Source organism: Chaetodon auriga, chromosome 6 (assembly GCF_051107435.1).
Source record: "Chaetodon auriga isolate fChaAug3 chromosome 6, fChaAug3.hap1, whole genome shotgun sequence".
NCBI lineage: Eukaryota > Metazoa > Chordata > Actinopteri > Chaetodontiformes > Chaetodontidae > Chaetodon > Chaetodon auriga.
In genome coordinates this window covers 26493153-26515798 of record NC_135079.1, presented here as the reverse complement: position 1 = coordinate 26515798, position 22646 = coordinate 26493153, and the positions used below count along the sequence as shown (strand labels likewise).

Below are 22646 nucleotides of genomic sequence, written 5' to 3'. Positions count from 1 at the left end.
CTCTTCATGGTTTCACTTGGATGTCGAAGACCACAGAAGAAGAATCTAATGTCAGGGTTATACATTTGCATTATAAGGATAAGTGCATGGATGCGCAGGTCAGCTCTCACCACACACGCCTCGTTTTTCAGACACACACACACACACACACACACACACACACACACACACACACACACACACACATATTTACACATTCACGCATCCTAGTTGTGCTCCAGTCAATCCACACACTCTACTGCTCAGTCTGGCTGAAGTCGTAGCAGAAGTTGTAGTTGCTCGGTGGTTTAGGGATGACTGGCGCACTGTCAGGGATGGGAACATTCTCAAGGTCCAGGAGGCGGAGCTTAATCTCCATAGAGAGGAGGATCTCCAGCTCGCTGCGCATGGACTCACTACTCATCTCCCGGCCCAGGAGAACACTCAATCCATCTGTCCACAGGCAAAACTGACAGAGAGAGAGGAAGCTTGTCAGCACAGTTTACATTCTCACTGTTCGTTCTAATACACACAGAGAAGAAGAAAGTATGATGAAGAAGAAAATGTGAAGAGGAAAACTGGAACGGGTTGGGGACAAGTTCAATGCAAGACTCACATCAGTTCTGGAGGGGGCGATGAAGTTCAGGCTGTACTCTTCTACATCATACGTGATGCTAAATGCCAGGTCCAGCACCTCCTGAAGCACATATACAAACGCAGTGAGCTGTCAATCAGCAGGTGAACATGAGCACATGAACAGAAGACACAGAGTGCTGCTGACCTTGTTCTGTTTGCCTTTGTTCTCCTTCATGTGAGGGCAGTCTTTTCCCGTCAGCAAGCCTTTGATATCTGCTACTGGAACTGAGGGAGGGGAAGGATAATGAGGAGTAACGAACAGAGGAGATAAAGTTCATTTCATTCAAACAAAGAAAACACAGCTCCGACTCATTTTCATGAGCAATTTTTACAAAAAAATACAGACAAGCTGTAAATCTTTCCATTTCCAGTGACTCTGCCCAGCATCAACTCACTCTTCTCTTGCAGTGTTTCGATTGGTGGATTGTCCGTGTCCTCCTCCACATCGCCGTAGTGAAGCATCTTGTGATTGGGCGACAAGCGGCAGTACCAGAGTTTATCTGAGAAAATCAGACAGAGTTAAGCCAAACAAGACGCAGTCTGCTGTTTTTAAGAGTGTGTGAGTGTGTGAGTGTGTGTGTGTGTGTGTGTGAGTGTGTGTGTGTGTGTGTGTGTGTGTGTGTGTGTGTGTGTGTGTGTGTGTGTGTGTGTGTGTACGTGCTGTTTCACCCTGTCTGCGTCGGCTGCTGATCTTCCTGAACATTGTTCCTTGACACAGCCTGTTGAGCCTCTGCTGGCGGATCAACTCGAGCAGCTCTGGCTTCAGGCGCTCTTTGAGCTCGCTGAAAACAGAAACACACACTCAACAAAATGTTTCTTCACACGGTCACAGCATCACCCTTGTTTTGCAGACATGGCTGTAAACTCACAACCAAGAAGTAAAGACATAAAAAAACTGAAAACAAGACATAAAAGGCAAAATAAAACAAGTCACTGTTGCCAGGACAATGACCAACATTCATAATACAGCTTTGTCTTTATCATTAATGTGGTGGAAAGTCAATGAGGATTCACAGTGCGGGTGGCAGACAATAACCTCAACCTGCATAGACGACCCCTTAATGTGGCAGCAACACACTGCTACACTCAGTGTTTAGTGACAAACAGCAGCATCATGAACGACAGTATGGCTGCTGAGCTTGTCAGCTGGTTCCATAGGGGTGGAAACTATCTGCAGTCATCAATAGAGCAGCTGATCAGGCTGTGCTACGGACACGCTGTGGCTTCTCTTTTTTCACATTTTAAAACGTCAATGACAAGAATCTCAACCTGTTAGTTAGTGATTTTTCTGTTGGAACATGGTGCCAAAAAAAGCTGCTGTAAGAAACTGAAACAACCAACCATCCACATGAATAACCAACCCCTGAACCACGTGCCCATCACAAGGCCAATGAAAGCGAGATGTACAGGAGCTCACTTCTACACAGCAGAAACATCCATTCCAACTACTCATCTGGTATTTCCACATTTCCACCACAAAACAGTTAGTACCAAGAATGTTTTGTTGTCTGGAGATCATTCTTTGAAGTGATCGGATTTTCTATGCCATGCCTCAAGTACTGATTTTGAAGACTCAGTATGAATCTATAGGCTGTAGAGAGGGACACCTTCTGCCATGGAACTGAATCGAAGGACTCCAATATTGCAATAAGAGGGTGCACATGTAAGCTGCAGCATCACGCTACTCACAGTACGGGCGGAGCAAGAGTCTCCTCTTGGTGCAGCCGCTCTGTCTGCCGCAGTTTGAGGATCTCGCTGTAGTTGAGAGCATTAACTTTGTTCTTGAAGAGCTCCAGGGAGGTCGGCTTACTGGACAGAGTCCTGGTGATCTGCTCCCTCACCACCTGCATCACCTGGGGATGGAGACATGGACACAGACACTTTAGTCTGGTTGACTTGTATTCACATACACAGCTCTCCCATACTAACACTTCAACTTCACATTATGAGTGAAGTTATGGCATTAAATTGCACTCAGCAACAGAAAGGAGCCATGTATAAATTCAGACACCATTTCTCTTCTATTTTATTGTCTCATCTCTTTTTAGTGAGCAGCTCTTGTGTTACACATCACATCATATACAAGTTTCATTTATCCAAGCAGCAGAGAAAGACACAGACAGAGATGTTAAAAAGTCCAACATAATGTCTTCCAAATACTGCTCCCATGAACATCATGCTCACATTTGCATCCATTCATGTGTTTTCCTGCCTACTTCTATGATCAGTTTAAACTTAACTCCCTCCAGGTCCACACTGTTAAACCACATAAGCTTGTACCTTCCTCCCCTCCTCGCTGACCCACACAGTGTACTCTTCACCAACCCATTATCTGTGACATCCACCCAGCTCCCTAACACCAACTGTGCTAAATTAGTACAATCAATGATGACAAACTGGCCGGTTATTTCACTGAGCACTTATGGGATTCATCCCTATTGATGGTTGTTAAGAAAAATCAAACAGACATTTAACTTAAAAGCTAGTTTGTGAACAAATCCGTCCAGATTGAACTGCTGCAGCACTAACTCAGCGCTTGCTATAATTGTGTGTGTGCATGTGTGTGTATTCTGCATGACTTGTTAAACTGAAGCTCACAAAGAGGGACAGGGGGTGACCCCGGCTACCCTGAAACAAGCTCAGGGCAGTTGATCAAACGGGTCACTTCCATGTGTGTAAAATCTATAGCTCCCTTCAGTATACTGTGTGTGCCTCAGTTGTAAATAGAGGAAAATCTATAGAAAAATCCATGGTGCTACAAGCCCAAAGCCAACTCCAGCACTATATGGCCTGCTCTTGTTTCTCTGACACACACTCTGCTGCCCTAGATCATTCTTCTAACACCTAATATGACTTGACTATGAACAATCAGTGAGAAGGGAGTCTAACTGTCTGGCTGCAGTGGAGGTGAAATCCACTGAAATCCAGACTGTCATTCCAGATTGTGTGAACATGCAGGGACACAAAACAAGCCGCGGGTTTCACACCTGCTCAAGCTCCCCAAGCCAAAATAACCTCACTGTCCAGAGACTTTCACGACACAGGCGTCAGACCGCCACTTCATCCTGTTATGTCATCTTAACCCTCTATAAATCATGTCGATCATGTCGTTGTGTCACCTTTTTTAGGAGTATTGCTGAAAAATCCACTTTTTGTCATTTGATATCAACTTAAGCTAATCAGCAACAAACAAATATCAAACTACTGAACTATTAACATTCCAACCAAGAAATAATACTAAAGCTGACCTTACCTCCATCTTTCTTCCTTCAAGCTGACTACTTGGACAAATATTTCAATCCCAACCTTGAATTCCACTCGTTGACAACAACCAGAGAAAAGTGACGGGATGAAGAGAGGTGAACGTGAGGGAGAGAGAGAGACAGAGATCACCTACATGACAGCAGAGGTGTAGGTCTGTGGGTGTTTTGTAAACAGACACTGACTCCCACACACACATGCAACCCCACCCACCCCCTACCCCACCCCTGTCCAGCCCTGCTGTTATTTAGCTGAACTGGCCAATAGGAGCAATGACTGGCAGCTGTCCCTGTTCCCTAAAACCCTGCTGCATGTGCATGTATGCTAAATGCGTCCTGTGTGTGTGCGCTTGTGGAGGATGACCGTTATCACGGGGGGTGAATGGGGCCACAAATACATTCACATGATTGGATGGAAGGAGTGTGTGTGTTTGTGAAGTAGTCTCACACATACTTTGATTTCAAGAGAAAACCTAAATTTGTGATATCGCGAATCCTTTTTTCCTCTGGGTTCCCTTCCTCACCGTTCTCGCCCGTCCAGCCTTTTCATTTTCTCCCTCTCGTATTGTTTCCAGAGATTTTAGGTTCCCTTTGTTATTATGTAATTACTGCTCGTGCCCCGAGCGCTTTGTTTTTGTCGTTTCCTTCTCCCTCTGTTTCTGCCGCCCACCACGCTTCTCTTTGTCCACCTAATGCCCCTTTGTCCTTGCCCCAAAGCACCCTGGGTAGGGGGCCGTGGGGGGGAACAAAAGGCTGGTCGGCTGGCCTGGCACTCAGGACACTGGTCCTATCCTGAGAGGTCAAAAGGTCACTGAGTTTTATGACTGTCAGGAGAGCACTTTGTCGTGTGATGTGGAAATGAGGCTCAGGACAGATGCTCTACCTCTCTGCTTTTCAGGACAGCTTGATTCTTAATAATTTCTCCCAGACAAGACCACACTGCTAAAGGCTTGGCTCAACCTATTACCAGAGTACAAATCCAACATTGTGGTTGCACGGTCGCTCTGTTTTCCTGAATGCAGGGTCAGCTCTATCTGTGGGGGTCGCGGATGGTTAGCATAAGAATGAACCTTTACAAATTCACAAAAGTACAAACTTCCACATTTTCACCACAAAAACTTTTTAAAAGCCTCCTTTATCTCCTTTAAGATAAACTGTGTATGTCTAGAGGAGCTTGTCCTTTAGCTAAACTTTGATTTATTTGAAGACCTTCACAGTTCATTAACAAAACTCTGGTTGAGCTTGATTTCTCTTGTTAAATGTTTAAACACCAGCAAAGGTGCATGAAAAATGAGAGAAATTTCACTCAGGGCTGCTGAGGCTCAGCTTTTATACATATGAATCCAAGTACTCAACGGGAAGCAAAGTGTTGCTTTGTCACAGGATCTGTTTGTAAGATGTGCTGTAAACAGGCCTGTGCTTGCCATGCTAAGCTTGGATCTGAAATACCCTGCGTCATCTTTCTACACAAACACAGCAGCAATCACCGCACCATTGACCCATGCTAGACCAGTGACCGTGGAAACTACAGGGCAGAAAATCATTCCCTTAGTAAAGCCATAGTCTTTCCCATCTCTGGAAAGACCTTGATGCAATGGTTGTCTTGTCACAAGGAAAAAAAAAATCCTAACTAGACACACTTAAAGCATTGAGTCATTTGGCTTTTAACACAGTATTCCTCCTGCAGGGTGTTTACTAGATTTTCCTGAGTGGACAATAGAACAGATATCGGGACACTGCTGCAGTACAACTGGGATGTAGTCAACCCTTTCAGAGCACTGACAGCATGAACTGAAATGTGCCCATACATATACAGGAGTTGAGATGGTGGTGGGGTCTAAAAGTGCAACTCTGGATCTTTTAATCATTTTCCTTAGTTGTGCCTATCTCATGATACCTAACATTTACACGTACTCCTTTAAGAAACAGTTTGTCATTTTTAGGAAATATGCTTTTTTTTTGCTTTCTTACTGTGAGTAAAATGAGGTGTTTAATGCCACTCTAATGTTTGCATGTTAAAATATGACGCTAGAGCACTCAGGTAGCTTAGCCTAGCACAAAGACTGGAAACAGGGAAGTGCCTAGCCTGGCTCTGTCCAAAGGTCACAGAGCTGCTGGCTCAAGCAGCATATTTATGGTACAGGTGTGAGAGTTGTATTGAGCTACTCATCAAACTCAAGAAACCAAACGAACGCATTTTCTAAAAAGGTTGAACTATTCCTTTAAAGTGAAAAGAAAGCTGGATTCATCAAAGTCCTCCTGCATGGCACAATAGCTCTTGCTAGGCCTTTGATGACAGGCATGCCATGCCATGCTATGCCATGCTATTGCACCTTGTCAAAGTCCTCCTGTGTGGCTCTCATCTCTTTCCAGGTCTTGTTGAGCAGCTGAATGCAGACACAGAAAAGCTCCTCCATCAACCGATCCTGACTGAAGAAGATGGGGTGGTAGTCAGATCCTGTCTCTGAGGCTGTTAACAGAGAAAGGGATGGAGAAGATGGAGGACAAAAGCAACACAATGCAGCATTAGCAGTTTTAGACTCGGCTTGATTAGCGGGTACAGACAGAGGGATGGTACTTAATAGACTGGAGGTCAACTTACGGGGCTCTCCGATACGAAGGATTTCACACAGGATGAGTGTGAGCTGGATGCTGCTCCTGGCAAATGGACACTCATGTTTGTCTTCCCTACTGCTGTTCTCCAGGACAAACTGGGAGAGGGAAACAATTCGACAACGTACTGTGAACAGTACAACTTCAACTGAGGATGATCAAGTGAAGCCTCGGTCATAGAGTTTACACAGAAAAATAGAACATGAAATTATTCAGTTCTGCAACAGTTACTTTACATGTGTCCTTTTTTTCATGTATTAGACATAGATGTATAAGCTACATGAATACCAGATCAGATGATCAGAATGTATCTTCATGTAGTTATTTTTCTATAAATATGGGACAGTTCATGTTAATGACGTACTGCTGAAGCACGTTGACAAGATGCTCGCTATGATATTGTCAAAGTCAAAAGAAACATTTTACGGTGCCATTAATATGACTTTAAAGGGAGAACTCTTCAGACTGAACAGCAGATAAATCACGCTCACCCTGCTGTAGGCATCAGGATAGCGGACAGCAAAATAAAACATGGTGTCCAAAGCCAGAAGACCAGGAGGCGTTCGCACCAAGTCCTGACCAGGGTTACTATTGTTCTGAAAGGAAATGACCAAAGACAACATGAACCACAGCAATATGAAGATAAACGTACAACAGAAAGGAGTATTTCTAACAGAGATGATAGTGAACAGAATAACTTTTGACTGCAGTCGCTTACCGAGAAGCCTAGCTTCTTGAACTCTTTGGCGCAGAGCGAGCGTCGTCTCTCGTGGCTCAGACTGTTCTCACTTTCCGTCTCAAACGCTGCCTGACGCAAACCATGAAGGATGTCTCTCTGCTCCTGGAGTGACAGAAGAAGAAGCAGATAAAGTAGATATACAAATGATTAATTAAACACCTAAATTGTAAAAAGGAAGGAAATCAGAAAAGTGTTCAGCAGCAGAGTCTGTCTGCCTCATCGTGTTATTGTTCACCTGGCTGTAACAGTCCAGAGGCGTCCTCATGCGAGGCTCCAGGTGATTCAAGGTAACTGATTGTAGGACATAGAGGTAGTGAGCCATCTCGTCCTGGACTGAGCCAGAACTGTGGATGATGTTCTGCAACAAAACACACAGTTTTCTTTAATAGGCCAGAGTATTTACTTCTATTCCTCTGTAACAGTGAGGTCTTCATTCATCATATCATCACTGAGTCAGAGCAAATGATGTGAAATGTAAATGTTAATAAGGTCAGTAAAGATCACTTACTTTATAAATGTACTGACGGAGATTCTTCTTATTCAGGAACGCAAACATATCCTGGAAAACAGAAGACAAGAAACAAGAGAACAAAGTGAGTGCAAGCAGAATGCGTCACTGTGGTGCAAAGACATGTTTCTAACATGGGGTGGTGATATAGTGCCACTAACTGATCAGTGCACTGAGTGCTGGCTTGGAGTGTTACTGTGTGAGACTTTGACCACTGTGACGAAGCCATCGCTTGCTGGTACATGGATCTCTAACCCCACCTCCTTTTGTTCAGGACTCATTTGCTGATAAGAAGGGTGGGTTTGTTGACCTACTGTAAAAGTGACAGAGCGTGTGTGTGTGTGTGTGTGTGTGTGTGTGTGTGTGTGTGTGTGTGTGTGTGTGTGAGTAACAAAGAGAGCCTGAGAGAAAGGAGGCGGAGGACTGAATGAAGGAACTGTGTCCGTACAATGAGAGAGGAGCAGGAGCAGAACAGAGGGAGAGAAAGCCTCAACTGTCTGCAGAAAAGCTGAGATGAGCAGACAAAGTGAGACAGATGGGTCATTTCCAGCTGTCTGTAAGAAGTGGCGCCTGCAGGATTCTGACTCCCATCTACAATAATGGCCTGCTGGTCCAAATGACCACCCTCCACCCCAAGTCACATGCACACCAGCCTCAGCTCCCATCAGTGCATGAATGCACTGCAGTGAAGATAACTGAAGAAGAAAAACATTGGCTAAGCTTAAGTATGCATGACGCATACCCATTTACAGCTGCAGGCACCTCTGTCTGGAAGAAACAGACAGGAGGGCCCTGAAACAAACTAAACACATACTTGTCTGCATTCTTAGATGTTTGAATAGCTTCAAAAAGAGGAAGATGAAAAGTGTGTTACAAAGTGAGAAACTGTCAGCAGCAGCACCTGTCTGTCTGCGTCCCCGGCTGTTTGTAGTAGTGCCATAAGTAGAGCCATGGCTTTAGTCTGTATCTGCTGGTTCGTCCTGAAGCAGGTCAGAGAGGACAAAGACAAGTGTGAGACAAACACACTATTTAAAAGTTCCACAGCGGCACATTCAGGAAGGACAGGAGGCTGACATTTAAGGATGTTTCATTTGTCAAATCAATAGATTATGTCTAGCTGGGACATTCTGGTATTGTCGGCACTAGTGGTTTAAATACTTCCTGTTACAGAGACAATGCGGTGACTTATCCTCCTCAGCCTACCTGCCCACAGAGATATCACTCTGTCAGGGTTTGTTTTGGCTTTCTCTTTCACTGAACATGAGTAGATCATCCTCTCCGTCATCTCAATTTTCACATTAGTTAAATTTATGTTTTAAAAAAGAACACATTTGAAGAAAAATATATTCTTCAAACAAATGTGGCAACACACACTTGGGGTATTCAACAAATGCATGAGTCTATCTGTTACTTACACCTGGAGGTGAGCGATGAGCCTCTCCATCGTGACTTCCTGTTTGACCTGCAGGAAGAGGCTGTGGCTGCTCAGCACCATGCTCTCCAGGATGTCCAAGGACACCTGCTGTATTGATGCATCAGTCGGCTTAGCGTTGACAAAGCTGGCAATCTGGAAGGAGAGGAAGAAGGAAGAGAAAGAGAGAAAGGAGGTGGGAGTCATAAACAGGACTAAAAAATAAAAACCCACAGACAAACTGACAGACAGGCAGAGAACAGCAGATACAGAACCTTCTTAATGAAGACAGATGAGAGGTTCTCCCAGGAAACTATCCCATGATCCATCAGTTCCATGAAGGCTGTCAGTGTGTGGGTCATGATCACATTACTCCTGAATGACACACACAGAAATATGTTATGCATATACACACATACACATACACACTGACAAACAGCATTCAGATGGACTGCTCGTACGGAATTCTTTCAGTAATTTGGTTACTGCTTTGAAGTGTAAATATTTATACTAATCCAGTCTAAAACATTTTCATCCTGTAACACAGGACAGATTTAGCTCACTGTATTACCCATACACGTGACAGGGAAGTTGATCAGTTATCTCTGATCATGTAAGCCGCTCAGAATAAATAAACTGCTGCTATGCTGCTACATGTGAGATCCACTTGACCCTCCAGTGCAACTGACATCTGTCTGAGGAACAGTATTCCATGCCAGGGAAGGAAAATGAGCAAGCACAGACACACACAAACAGTACTAACTCATTAGAGTCCTCTACTATCTTGACCAACAAGAGGTGTCCATCTCGACTGATAAACTCCTGAGCGAAGGTCACGTCTGTGGAAACGCCCGCCAGCTCCTTCAGCGAATCACAGCGCACACCCGCATCCGCACTCTGGATGCCTTTGTACAAGTCTTCTGCACAGCGGCCCTGTGTCAACCAGCATCAACAAAACACACAACTAGAAGTATGTTCACACACACCAGACTCAACAAGTTGCTCATTTTCTCATTATATTACATTTCTTTGAAACCAAGCTACTTGTAACTGTAAATGAAAAAGTGATGAGTCAGTGACAGAGTGAGAGACAGAGGATGGGAAAATGTGAGAGTAGGGAGGTGAAGGGGCAGCGTAGCTGGCTGATGCAGACTCACGGGTGCCTTGGTCAGACGCAGAATGCAGCCGTTCTTAATGTCCAGACGATTCTACAACACACAAACAAATAGACACAAATGAACACAAAGGAAAGGTATTTCAAAACTGTTGGAAGTAAAACACACTAACATATAGAGTGAACACACACACACACACACACACACACACATACACACACAGTTTTTATATAAAAGGTACAAAGACCTACACAAAGACACATAAACAGCACAGTGACCCTCACACAAACTCACATTTGGACAAACACATTCATCCATAAACTGCTATAAAGGCTATGGCTAGTAGTTAGTGCTGCCAGTCTACTTATAAACGAGAGAGACGGGAGTGTTTGATGGCATAAATATTTAGTGGTTGAGTCTATCTTGGAACATTTATAGGGTAAAACTGTTGTTTTGTGTGTGGGCTGCAGAAAGGTAACAAGCTCTGCAGCTCCTGGCCAAGAGGAGTTGTCTCTGAGGAGCAGCTGCCCTGGACTCTCCTCTCAGGCCACTGGCAAAATGTTTTGTGCTCATAAAGGGGGTGAGGGGTGCCTGCAGATGTATTTGAAAGTACATATACGTGACCAGTGGATACATTCAAAATGGATTCACATCTTTGTTGGTGAACTTGAACTTCTGGTCACCAAAATGGCAAAAGTTAGAATATTTGCTGCCCAAGACAGCACTCACATTTGAACTTTGGTCCACTTTGAAAAAGACAGAGGCCAACGTCTCAGACTGGCATACAAGTCACACATAAGACAAGCTCATTTGAGCTGTACGTATATGTGAATCCACAATGTCTCGTTACTGATCTGACAACATTTGAGAGTCAGCACTGGTGTCAAATCATACTGAAACACTGAGTTGAGGAATCAGAATCAGTATCGAGAGAGAACATGTTTTCAGGGATATTTCGGAACTCAGATTACTGTTGAAAGCAGGAAATAACCAAATTATTACACCGCATGCAATCAAGCCAAGTCAGCTCATCAAGAAGCTGCTGTTAAACTGAAACATCTGCATTCAACTACACACTCACTCACTTCAAAGTCTGAAAATTAGCATCTGTGTACCAACTGTTACAGTGCTAAAGGTAACAGCCTGCTGAGTGTTTCACACTCTAAACAGCCGCCAACTCATGACAGCAGTTATTTATTACAATAAATAAAGCGTCTTTCTCTGCATAACTGATGGATCTGTAATGACTTTTGCAGACCTGTCTTCAGCCCAAAGAGGGGGAGGGCCTTCAGTAGCAACCTTTTCATAAGGTCACTCAACACCAACAAGCTGAGTGTAGTTCCAGCTGCCTCTCTTTTTTTCTTTCTGTCTCCTTATACTTTGATTTTTCAGTCTGTCTCACACTCATTCTAAAGAGCAGTAATGACATAACGTGACCTGGGTTTCATCTTATAATAAGAAATTTCATGTACTGATTGACTCAAGGAAAATACTCACAAAAGCAGACAGAGGTCCCAAACTGCCGACAATGCTGTGATTCACCAATTCATTGCTGCACTTTTATATCTCAAGTAGAGATTTACTACATTCTTGTCCTAAACATAGAAACATCTCAATGGCTGACTCAGGTCTGTTGCTCAGTGTCTTCAAACCGCGCTCAGACATTGACCGGACCGATTCCCTGTTCGAGATAAGTACTTATTTTGACTTGTTCTTAGGTGTGACTCACTGATTCGGTGATGTACGTCTGTACTCCATCAGCATACTGCAGAGCGTAGTTGTCAGGGCCTGGGAGATTCCAGCTACACACACATACAAACTGATATTAACTATCACGGTAATACATACAGTTAAACGATGTCAAACATTCCAAAAATAGACGACATAGAGGCAGTCCATTATCATTGACTTACCCATCACACACCTCCTTTATTACAGCAGACAGGGGCTTTTTCTGCACAGAGACAAAGCAAAACAGCATGTAAGCCAGATCCATATACACACAAATATATATACACACACATTATACAAAACACACACCTGCTGCATACATGTGTGTTATATCAACAGGACTTAGCAGACTCTACTATCAAAGTATTTTCTCTGTCAGGGAGCTGTACACATGCTTCAGTAATAACATGCTGTTATGGGATCACGGTACCACAGCTATTCCTGCTGGCTGCAAACTTTGTTTGCTGAGAAGAGGAAATCCTAGAGCTCCCCAACGCTTTCTGGACAATGTTACCATCAGTGCCAAGAGCCTTCTTTGTACATAAATAGAAGCCAGACTACTTCCATGTCTGACTCTCAGCTATCCTGCTATTAGTGGTCAGCCTGGTGGTCAACCAATCAAAATGTCTTCGGGTTCTGTGGTAGACCCAGTGGCTGCTCTGTTATTAGTGGCAGTCAAGAAGGTCGACCAATCAGATGTGTTTAGTGGAGGCAACTGGGCTTGGATTGGTTGTGATCTGAAATAAACATATTTTGAGCAGAGCATGGGCATTCACATCCAAATCAACACCCCTGAAGGCTCAATGCTGTTGTGCTGCTGTACGGATGATTACAACAAAAAGTCTTGAAAATGGCTGGTTAAGGTATCAGGGCTTCAATCTGATTAAATCCAGTTAAATCCACTCTCTTAGTCAAACCTTCTCAAGGGGTGTTCAATATGTATATAGGCATACACCCCTGCTGTCTGGAATACAGTTTAAACTCATGTGGAGCTCCTCAAGGTTTATAAGACAGACATGGAAAACTTTCCCTTAATCACATAAGATATGATAAGATAATCCTTTATTAATCTCACAGCAGGGGAATTTGCAGTGTTACAGCAGCAGAGGGGATGGTGCAGTGGTAAAAAGAAAAAAGCAAGGAATGAGAAAATATATAAACAATACAATAAGGAAAACAGACAAGGGTTGAATTTAAAATTAACATTTCACATGAGAAATATTGATAGTGCACAGTCAAGAAAGCACTGTACTACACATACACATGCATAAATTGTCGGTTTGGGTTTGTATGGTCGACTCGCAGCAGGGTTGATTGTAAAGTCTGACAGCAACAGGAAGGATGGACCTGCGGTATCTCCCCTTCACACACTGCAAGTGAGGCAGCCCGGTGCTGTCAGACTGTCCAGCATGGGTGGGGTATGTTTTCTATCAGGATAGTTAAGCCATGATCCTCCTTTCACTGCAGAAATGAAAACTGAAGTGTGGAGGGTGAAGAGGAATGGAGCCCCTGTGCTGCAGAGAACCATGTCGCACTCACAGTCCTGTATCCTCACATACTGTGGTCGGTTGGTGAGGCAGTCCATGATCCACGCTCTGCGGTGACACTGCACCCTTTGCACTACAACTTGACCCTCAGAAGCATGGGATTTATGATATTGATGGATTAGAGAAATCAAAAAAACATGATTCTCACAGTGCTCCCAGCCTTTTGCAGGTGAGAGAGGGATCTATGTAAGACGAGGGTGGGAACCTCCAGCCGATTCCGGCCTGCCAGGCAATTCACGAATACAGAAATCTTGAGTGTCATTACAGAGTTGCAAGGACAAATGTACTTGGATAAAGTTAATGTTTGTGTCCAACAAAACTGCATTCTGACAGAGACAGTGTTATGCAGACAATTTTTGTGGAAGGTGAACGAATAGCTAAGAAACTGAAATCTTGTTCAAAAGGAGAGTTTGTGAAGGAGCGCCTTGTTGCTGCTGCAGAGCTGGAAAAACAGTCATGGACGTCAGTGATAGCAGGTGTCTGTGTGATTTGGCCTTCATGGTGGACATTACAAAGGACTCAGAACTGAACCTCAAGCTCCAGCAGCTTCTCAGCTCTCTGCTTTCAGATGTGAAATCATTTGCATCCAAATTAAAGCTGTGAGAAGTGCAACTGGAAAGAGGAAACACTGCATTTTCCTACTCTGCAAGAACAAAAGCTGCTACATCTGAATATGCTGAATATGACATGAAAAGTAAACAAAAGGAAGTGAACATATTTGCTGATAGTTATAAAAAACTGAAATGGCCCATGATAACAGTTTCCCATTCCTGATGTAGGAGGCAGATGACGGTGTCATCCACCCCAGTGCCAGGCAGGTAGACAAACTGTAGTGGGTCCACTGATGGCCTCACGAGGCAGAAGAGATGGACAAATAGTGCACAGGGGCTGTAGACAATGGGGGTTGCAGCAGGGAAGAATAGACAGGGGAGGTGCAGAAGACGAAATCTACTGAAGAAGAGGTGCCGATCATTCACCCTCTTTGGGTCCTCCACAGGCTGGGAGTCTGGTTTCTTGTAGCCAGAGAGGTTTTAATGCCCCTTATTGATACTGTTCTGCTCCAGCTAATCCTCCATTTTACCCCATACCTGTTTTTCCCTCTCTGATCCTCCTCCTCAGTCACCTCTGCACGTTCTTCAGCTCCTCTATATTAGCTGACCTAGAGACCCTCTTTCTCCCTTGGAGAGAGCCTTTATGTCAGGAGTAATCCAGGGTTTGTTTCTGGAAAACGCTGTACTGTCCTGGTGGGGATGTCATTCTCCACACAGACGTTGATATAGTCCGTTATACAGTGTGTGAGACTGTCAATGTCCTTCCCATGAGCATCACAAAGCACTTCCCACACAGTTGTATCAAAACAGTCCATCAAAGCCTCATCAGCCTTGTTGGACTATCTTTTTCTGTGAATGCCAGCTGACAGCCTGTGTATGAAATGGTTTGTACACAGGCAGAAGGTGAACCAGGGTGTGATCAGATCTTCCCTTTGGAGGGAGAGGTGATGAGTCAGTCCTGGCATGGTTACCCAGTCTCTTCCTCATCAGCTTGCAGGGAACATTGGGTCTCTCTCTGGGAAACACCACTGTGTCAAGGAGCACCATCTGACCCTGGTGTAAACGCTCAGGGTCCCCAGATGAGATTGTAAACAATGCAAATTAAGTAGAAATACCAGGGTTAACTCGACAAGTTTAATGTCCAGAACACATACGTGCCAGACGAGTTGAATTTGTGACCATGACCAGTTTTTTCTTGCCAGTCGCCAAGTGCCTGCTCATGAGGGAATTGTTGGGTCTGTGTAGATAAAAGAGCTCAGCCTGTACCAGCTCTGTGTGGAAAGTGTCCTGAGACAACTCCTGTTGTGACTGGGCGCTATACAGATTGAATTGAATTGAACTGAACTGAAATGAATTGAATTCAGAATTGTTTTGATGATGTTGTAGTGTCAGTTGACTGGCTAGCTAAAGGGCTAACTCAGCTAGCAGTGGTCAAAATAACTCTTATCCGTTATTATGAAAATTAGAACGTCAAAATAACAATTTAGGATGAATTGAGTTTAAATAATTTCTCAATTATTTTTCAACATGTTTCATTTTTACATTTTACACAGTTTATTCAGAAGTATTTTACAATTATTATCCATGTAAGAATGAGCACTGAGCTGGGTAAGGAAGAGGCAGCAGGGAGACAGAACATTTAGAAAGTGTTGAAAAGCTGACCTGAGGGTCTAACTATCAGTCAATGTCGTTTGTTACACTGGCAGTGACTTTGTAAAGAAACTTTAAATATTGTGTGCTGCAGAAGCTCTGTCAAACCACACAAGGAAGTGGGGATAATCAACTTCTGCAGGCACACACACCACAAGCCTTTCAAACATTTTATAGCACCAATATAATTTCACTCATCTTCCGGTTTTCAGCAACAGCAATTATCTCAGCATCTGAGTTGTAACGTTTGTGTTGATGTTTTTCTACGCACAGACACATTTTGTCTCTATTGTTCTCATGACAGAAACATTTGAAAGAAAAGTATGAGCGAGGCAAAGAGAGGGTGAAGCAAAAGAACCATTCAAATCAAAACATCCTTGAACCCAATTCGACCAACTTTTTTCTACTTTTTGTCGATGCCTCAGCTATTCCAATATAAAACCTTATGTGAATGTGTATCTATGTGGTTGCATATGATAGAATTTCAATGTGTGTACGTCCAAAAATGCCAAAGGCTGCTGAACTAAATTACAATCTGTCTGCAAAAATATATATCACCCAGTGTGCAGTGTATGCCAGTGGATGAACAGAGCCAGAGTCATCACTTTAATCTGACGGGTTCATAGAGCCTCTCAGTTACCACTGCTTCCCAGATTTTGAACCACTTCCAATAAAGTATTTACGGTTAGATTTAGATGGTTCATTTCGGCAGGCAGTGTTCAGACGTCAGGTGGCAGCTTGAGCAGCAGCAACCGTGATCAGCAAACAAAAATCTACACACACAAATAAGCGCGTGACAGAATGTAAAATGATTTTCAGCTTGATGTTAACTGATTGCTGTTTGTACACCCTCTTCCCTGGTTCAACACTACAAGAAGCACTCGACCTGTACGTACACTGCACACTACTACAGTGTGAGCGTGACATCTGTTGTAATGGAGACGTTGATACTGTCGCAAGCCAAGCACCAGCAACAGAAAGCAGGCCAACGCTGCATCTATCTCCACCTCTGTCCTCTCCTCTCTCCTGTGCCTCATCTTCTCGTAGCTTCGTCTTGTATGTGTGCAGCTTGCATTCTGGCACCTGGTTGCTACCTTTTTAGAAAGTCCCAACCTATCCTCCACACTATTATTCATAACAGACACAGATAAACACACTGCCACACAATTCCAGTGGGTCACAAGTAATGACTGAGAGGGACTACTTTTATATTAGTCTACACATCGGCTTTTCACAAAAACTTGCATAGTATACCTCTAAAGGTTAGAGACACGGTCACTGTAGCATTGGGTGCACCAGGGTCAGCAAATGAAACAGCCTGAGAGCAAATGCTGCCTGAAAACGCAGTGGTTCAGTGTCAGAGCAGCCAGCGCGAGCAAAGTCTCACAACAGGCAGATATATATATATGTGTGTGTGTGTGGGTGTGTGTGTGTGTATAATGATAGTAAGATGACATATTTTCAAATAGTACCAACCAGAGTAACAATGGCCTAATTCATCCACCTTAAGAGCACATGTCATTTGAAATGGAGGATATTTGAATGTGTGTGTGCACATTACCTGGTCCAGTTGTATGAGCTGGGGGTAGGCCCCAGGCATCTGGATGGCTATCTTCACTATGTCCTTCTGTTGTGGCATGTTGGCATCTCCAGACTCCACTCCCTATCTGTTCGTAATAAAAAAGAGAAGAAAGCGTCAAAACAAGGTACAGTGGAACTACAAATCCTAAGACTGAATTTTACACTGAAATGTTGTGGCTGGGCAAAAAATCCGAGCTCTAAACTGGTGAGTACTGATCTGACCATAAAACTGCAAAAACGTGGGCCTCGTCTATACTAGAAAGGTTCGGAAGCACTGGAGAATCATTCGGCTCAGGTCCATCGTTTGACAGCAGGGACAGAAGCTGTGTTGCTGTGTCAAACTGAACAATAATCAGTGATTTTAAACCACGATCAAGTGGAGAGAGAACTTTAATGAAGACGCGTTTCGGTCACCAGGTAAACCCTGATGGAGGTAGAACATTTCCTCCTGTCCCTGTCGACAAGACACTGAAGGTGAGCTTTTACAGTTAAGATTAAAACGCGATACGGTGAAAGTTAACAGCTGCCTGAAAGGAGAACTGCCCAGCCCAGTCGTACCATGAATGACTCAAGACACTCATCAACTATCACTTTCAGTATGAAGCATTCGGTATGACACTGTTCCTCTTTTACTGGGCGTTTATGGTGCACTGAATAAAGCTGAGAGGGCTAAATACTGCCTGTGCTCATACTGCGGGTTGTTCAGTCTTTCTTCTTCCCTTTCCGACACACTGATCATACACACTTCCTCCACAGTCTTCAGACAGCATTCCCAGAGGATACAGAAGAAGCTGTTGTTGCGCTTCCACCTCCTCCCCCTCTCCGTCCCTCTCTGTCCCTCTCCATCTCTACCTTACTCTCAGCACATGGAAACAACACAGCTGGATCCAAACTCTTCTGTGCACTCACAGTGAAAGAAAAGAGGTCGAGCTTGTGTCTGCTTGTGTTCGCTGTGATTAATAACCCCCACCCTCTGCTAAATCTCTTGGATAGTTCACATACCATCACTCCCATCTGAGACAGAAAGCTCTCACAGTTTATGGCAGGTTTCAAAGCATTACCCCTGTCAAAACAACCACACACCTTCACTGCCTTTTCACCTCACTTGGCCTGAGGCAGAGTCTTTCCTGATAAAGAACACCTTCAAAGCAAAGAAGAAAAATGGGGAGAGCCACCATACAGCACGATCGACTAAGGCTGGAGTCCTGCTCATTTCTTACAATAGCATGCAAACACAGTCACATCAGATCATTTACATGGGCCAGACAGCAAGGACGTAACATCAGTGTTGGTGCTGAAGGTCAACTTCCCTCCAACAATAAACAACAAGAGCTTGCAGCCTTAATCTTAAAGAGATTTGGTGGAATGCAGGTTTGTTCTCGGGCAGCTTATGAGGCAGCAAATTCAAGCCCAAGCTCCACATGTCGTGCTTTTGCAACAACAACCACCTGTGGGTTTTTAGATGAGCATCTGTCTAAGCTGTGTGATGATGGATATGAAACTGAGGTCATGTGTCCATCAGCTGAAACCCTAATTGTTGCTTTGGTTGCACTACAAGGAACGAAGGAGAGGAGGAGAGGAGGAGAGGTAGCTTTGTTTTGTCAACTCCTCACAGGTGGGTATTAATAGTGAAAGGAACACTGGAACCACTGGGCCTTCCACTGGGAAAGACAGGATTTATTTGATCTGTTTGACAAGCCAAACTGTGCCACTCTGACCCTGACAGTCAGTGTGCTTATAATTACTAAAACTTGCCGTTTGAAAGCTAATTCTATTGGTCAGTCCACCACTTGGATTGGCGTAAACTTTTGTAGACGTTCATAGCTGGCAGATAATAAATCCTCATGACTTACCTGCAGTGACATTTTAATTTGCACAAAACGTTGGTTAATGGCATGCTACTAATTAGTGAAGTGTTATCATGCTAACACTTTTTGTGCTTTCAGATGATTTATACAAATGTGATCATACCATAATCAATACTATAATCAAAAGTCTAGATCATTTCTTGACTCATACCACAGCACTATTAATATCAATCAATGTTCCATTTATTTCCTGCTGTGTTGTAGTGTATTGTAAGACACTCGTCTAATCACATAAGTGGTCAAATATAAATGTGCTTGGGCTTCCTGAATTGCAGACTAAACTGTAGCTGAGTGTATCTGCACCAGACACACCTTCCACTGAAAGAAATACTAACAATGTAGCCAGTCACACTCATGAACAAAGCATTTCCAGAGAGTTTGGTCTAGAAGCGCAATTCTCAAAGTCAGATCAGTCAGAAAAGAGAGTTAAAACAGTCTGTTAAGTCCAGAAGACTTCCACGACTTTGGGTTAACCACAGCTGATGACAAAGCACTATTAGTCTACATTCATCTTGACCTGTCCCAGCATGCTTCAGGCCTCATCCAACACTGCTCACAGCTCAGGATGCAGCACTGACATTCCCTTCGTTACAACAAGACGAAGCTCGTTTCCTCAACTGCGAAGCAAGACAAGCTTAGTAAGAGTTGGAACCTGTATTCTGACTCATCAAGCGTATTACACACTATTCTAAATCTGGTATGATGTCCTGTTGAAGAAGATATCAAAAACATGTGAGATAATTTCACTGAAGTGACTTTTCCTCCAGCGGCCGTCACATTTCCTCAGCCTGAACAGGCCTGTGTGCTACATACAGACCCTCTTCAAACAGAGTTCAGCACTTGTGAATACTGTCAAACCATCCCTGAGTTTGCTGCACACTTCAGCTGGCGAGTCTCAACAGAAAAGACGCTGATCAGAGAAATGTTGAAGCTATTCGATATTTCCCTTTCTGAACTTGGCAGAAGCGTGAGGGCAGGTTTTCACTTCTGTCCATAGAGGTTAACCAGAAGTGAGTGTCTCCGTTAGGGTCGGGCAGTATGGCCACGTCTTCTATCCCCGTATATGTCATTTTATGTGACTGTAACGGAATATATCAGGGTATAGTAACTGTTCTGTAAATTCAATTAAGAAATAGTTTAAAGTACCCACACTGTGCCACACTTCATCATGTTTGATTGTTTTCTTCTTTTATTTGGAACTTCTATACAAACAAAAACTGTCTCACATGAGACAACACTTGCTTTAAAAACAGAAGACTCAAAGCAGTAAAACTAACAGTCTTACAAAACAGAAGCTTTAAGGTTTCAAATGAGAACAACAGAGGTGCATTATCGCCATCAACTGTCTCATGAGAACCTGGTCAACAGTCCTGCTGAACCAATAACACTGCGAGGCAGCTGGATGCTACACTGTGCTGCTGCCCTGAATAAACTGCAGCAACACTACAGTCCTTTTCTCATATGAACTCCAGACAGTGTCCACAGAATCAGGTCCATCAGGCCTGGATAAAGCATACAGGAGGGGGGCTCATCCCTGGTGACTGTTTGATATCAGTACATCATATATTTGGACATACCTGCAATATTAACGAAAGAGTGAAAAACGATATGCAGGCAGTCAGACAAGAGTATGAAGCAGCTACACTCTGTGCAGTGTCATCAACATGGCCATCCACTTGCTGTAGCAGCGTAACACTGCAGACACTGTGAATGACAGTGTGTAAATACAGTATATTCCATCATACCGACCAACCCTAGTGTGAGTGTCTGTGCCTGTTTGTGATGTCCCTTGAATTAAGTGGAAGCAGTAACTGCACCTTCTGTACGTGTCTGTCTGCTCTTAAACAGAAGTGAAGGTTTTAGTGTACTATTCTCAGTGCACTGACTCCACCTCACTTCTAACTTATGATTTACACAGTTTATTTAAGGTTATCTATGATGTAATGTCAGTTCCATTCACTTCCCATTAATGTGACAATTGGGATGTTTAGCTGACACAACTGGTCAATTAGATGATCAACTTAAATAAATCCAGTGGCAACAATTTCAAACTTATAAATTACATATTGATAACCAGTTGGAATTGTTTTCATGTTATTGTCAGTAATGGGAAGTTACAGCAGAGGGAAAATACATCTGGGCATACATGTTATAGTGTACTGTAAACAAATCCATTGTTTCCCCTTCATGAAAGAATGCCCTCTGTCACACACATCTGCAAACCACACACTACAAAGAGGGGAGTGAATAAAAAACAACAGAGGTGTAAAGATGAAAATGTCCACCGTGTTCAGCAGCTGTCACTGTCTGTATTCTGTGATGAGCACTTTGCTCCATTAAGCTTCAACCCACAGACGCCCAGACCTTTTGTCAGCCTGCAGACCCCCTGAGAGTCTCAGACCCCCTGGACGCTGTTCCGTGGAAGTGTGTGTGTGTGTGTGTGTGTGTGTGTGTGTGTGTGTGTGAGAGAGAGAGAGAGAGAGAGAGAGAGAGAGAGGCACACAGTATATCTAAAATACAAGGCACACTTCAGGCTTCCTCTAGGATTTAGTGGATTCTGACTTTCTAACAAGAAAGATATACATATGTGAATTGTAAACAAGTCTGTAAACTATTTATTACAATAATGAAGTTCCGTTTTACACATGTTAATGTAACTTCAGTGTAGCTGAACAGTGTAAGCTACTTCACTGAAGTCATGTGCTGCTTGTTCACGGTTTAAGCTGTAATTACAAGTAAACGCACAGATGCAAATTCAGGTGAAACAGCACCTAAACTGTCAGTAACTTACCTCTTTAAATCTGATCTGAGTGCTGCCAGAGTTTTGTGCAAACATACAGTACAAGGTTGTGAAAGAAGTGTGAGTCAGCTGCAGAGCTTTTTCCCTGACTGCGTCCTACCTGGTTTGAAAAGACAAGTCGAGGGCTACTGTCCGGCAGGAACCGCCGCAGTCGGAGCCAGAAACATTTGCGACTGTCCCTTTTCCCCTGAGAAGGACCAAACTGAGTCCACAGAGGAGCCTGTTCTCACAGAAACATCTGGACTGTTCACAAACAGGACCGAACTCCTTCCAATAAATTCTCAGGAATGATTAGTTGGCTTAAAAGTTCCGGGTTGGTTGGAGTCGTTCACTCGACTGTTTGACTAAAGCTAGCTAGTTAGACAATTAGTTTCCGGTCAAGACCTTCAAAATAAACCTCTTCCTGTTCGCTGTGTTTTAATATCGGGTTAGGCATGAAAATAATATCAGTGACAAAGAGACTGTCGCTGTTTATTTATTTCATGGCATTTGATTCCATTCATAGGCATTCACTTAAGATTTTCCCCTCAGCTCTTTCGATGTGCTACTTTTAAGCTCGTCAATAATTGTATTCTTCCAGCGAGACAGCACTTTTACTTTGAAAGGAAAAGAATAAGAATTGTGGAAATGCTGCTGATGCTTGTCCTGAGCTAGACC

The 22646-nt window shown here is 43.6% G+C and overlaps 1 protein-coding gene across 2 annotated transcripts; it reads right to left on the bottom strand.

Annotated features, from left to right (window-relative positions):
• Positions 1-168: 168 nt before the first annotated feature.
• elmo3 (engulfment and cell motility 3) lies at positions 169-22231 on the bottom strand. 2 transcript variants are annotated; one of them, XM_076733134.1, is made up of 21 exons: positions 22090-22231; positions 17302-17407; positions 12175-12215; positions 11991-12063; positions 10304-10354; positions 9910-10079; positions 9422-9521; positions 9151-9302; positions 8637-8715; positions 7736-7786; positions 7463-7585; positions 7207-7329; positions 6980-7084; positions 6478-6586; positions 6209-6345; positions 2305-2468; positions 1285-1397; positions 1011-1115; positions 761-840; positions 596-676; positions 169-448 (listed from the first exon to the last, which is right to left on the bottom strand). In XM_076733134.1, exons 2-21 carry the CDS (start codon positions 17377-17379, stop codon positions 236-238), a joined length of 2148 nt encoding a protein of 715 aa, XP_076589249.1. In that variant the 5' UTR covers positions 17380-17407; positions 22090-22231; the 3' UTR covers positions 169-235. The 2 variants fall into 2 exon arrangements, with proteins under 2 accessions (XP_076589249.1, XP_076589250.1); XM_076733135.1 differs by lacking the exons at positions 6209-6345; positions 6478-6586; positions 6980-7084; ... (10 more) ...; positions 17302-17407; positions 22090-22231 and adding an exon at positions 3869-3980.
• Positions 22232-22646: the final 415 nt, after the last annotated feature.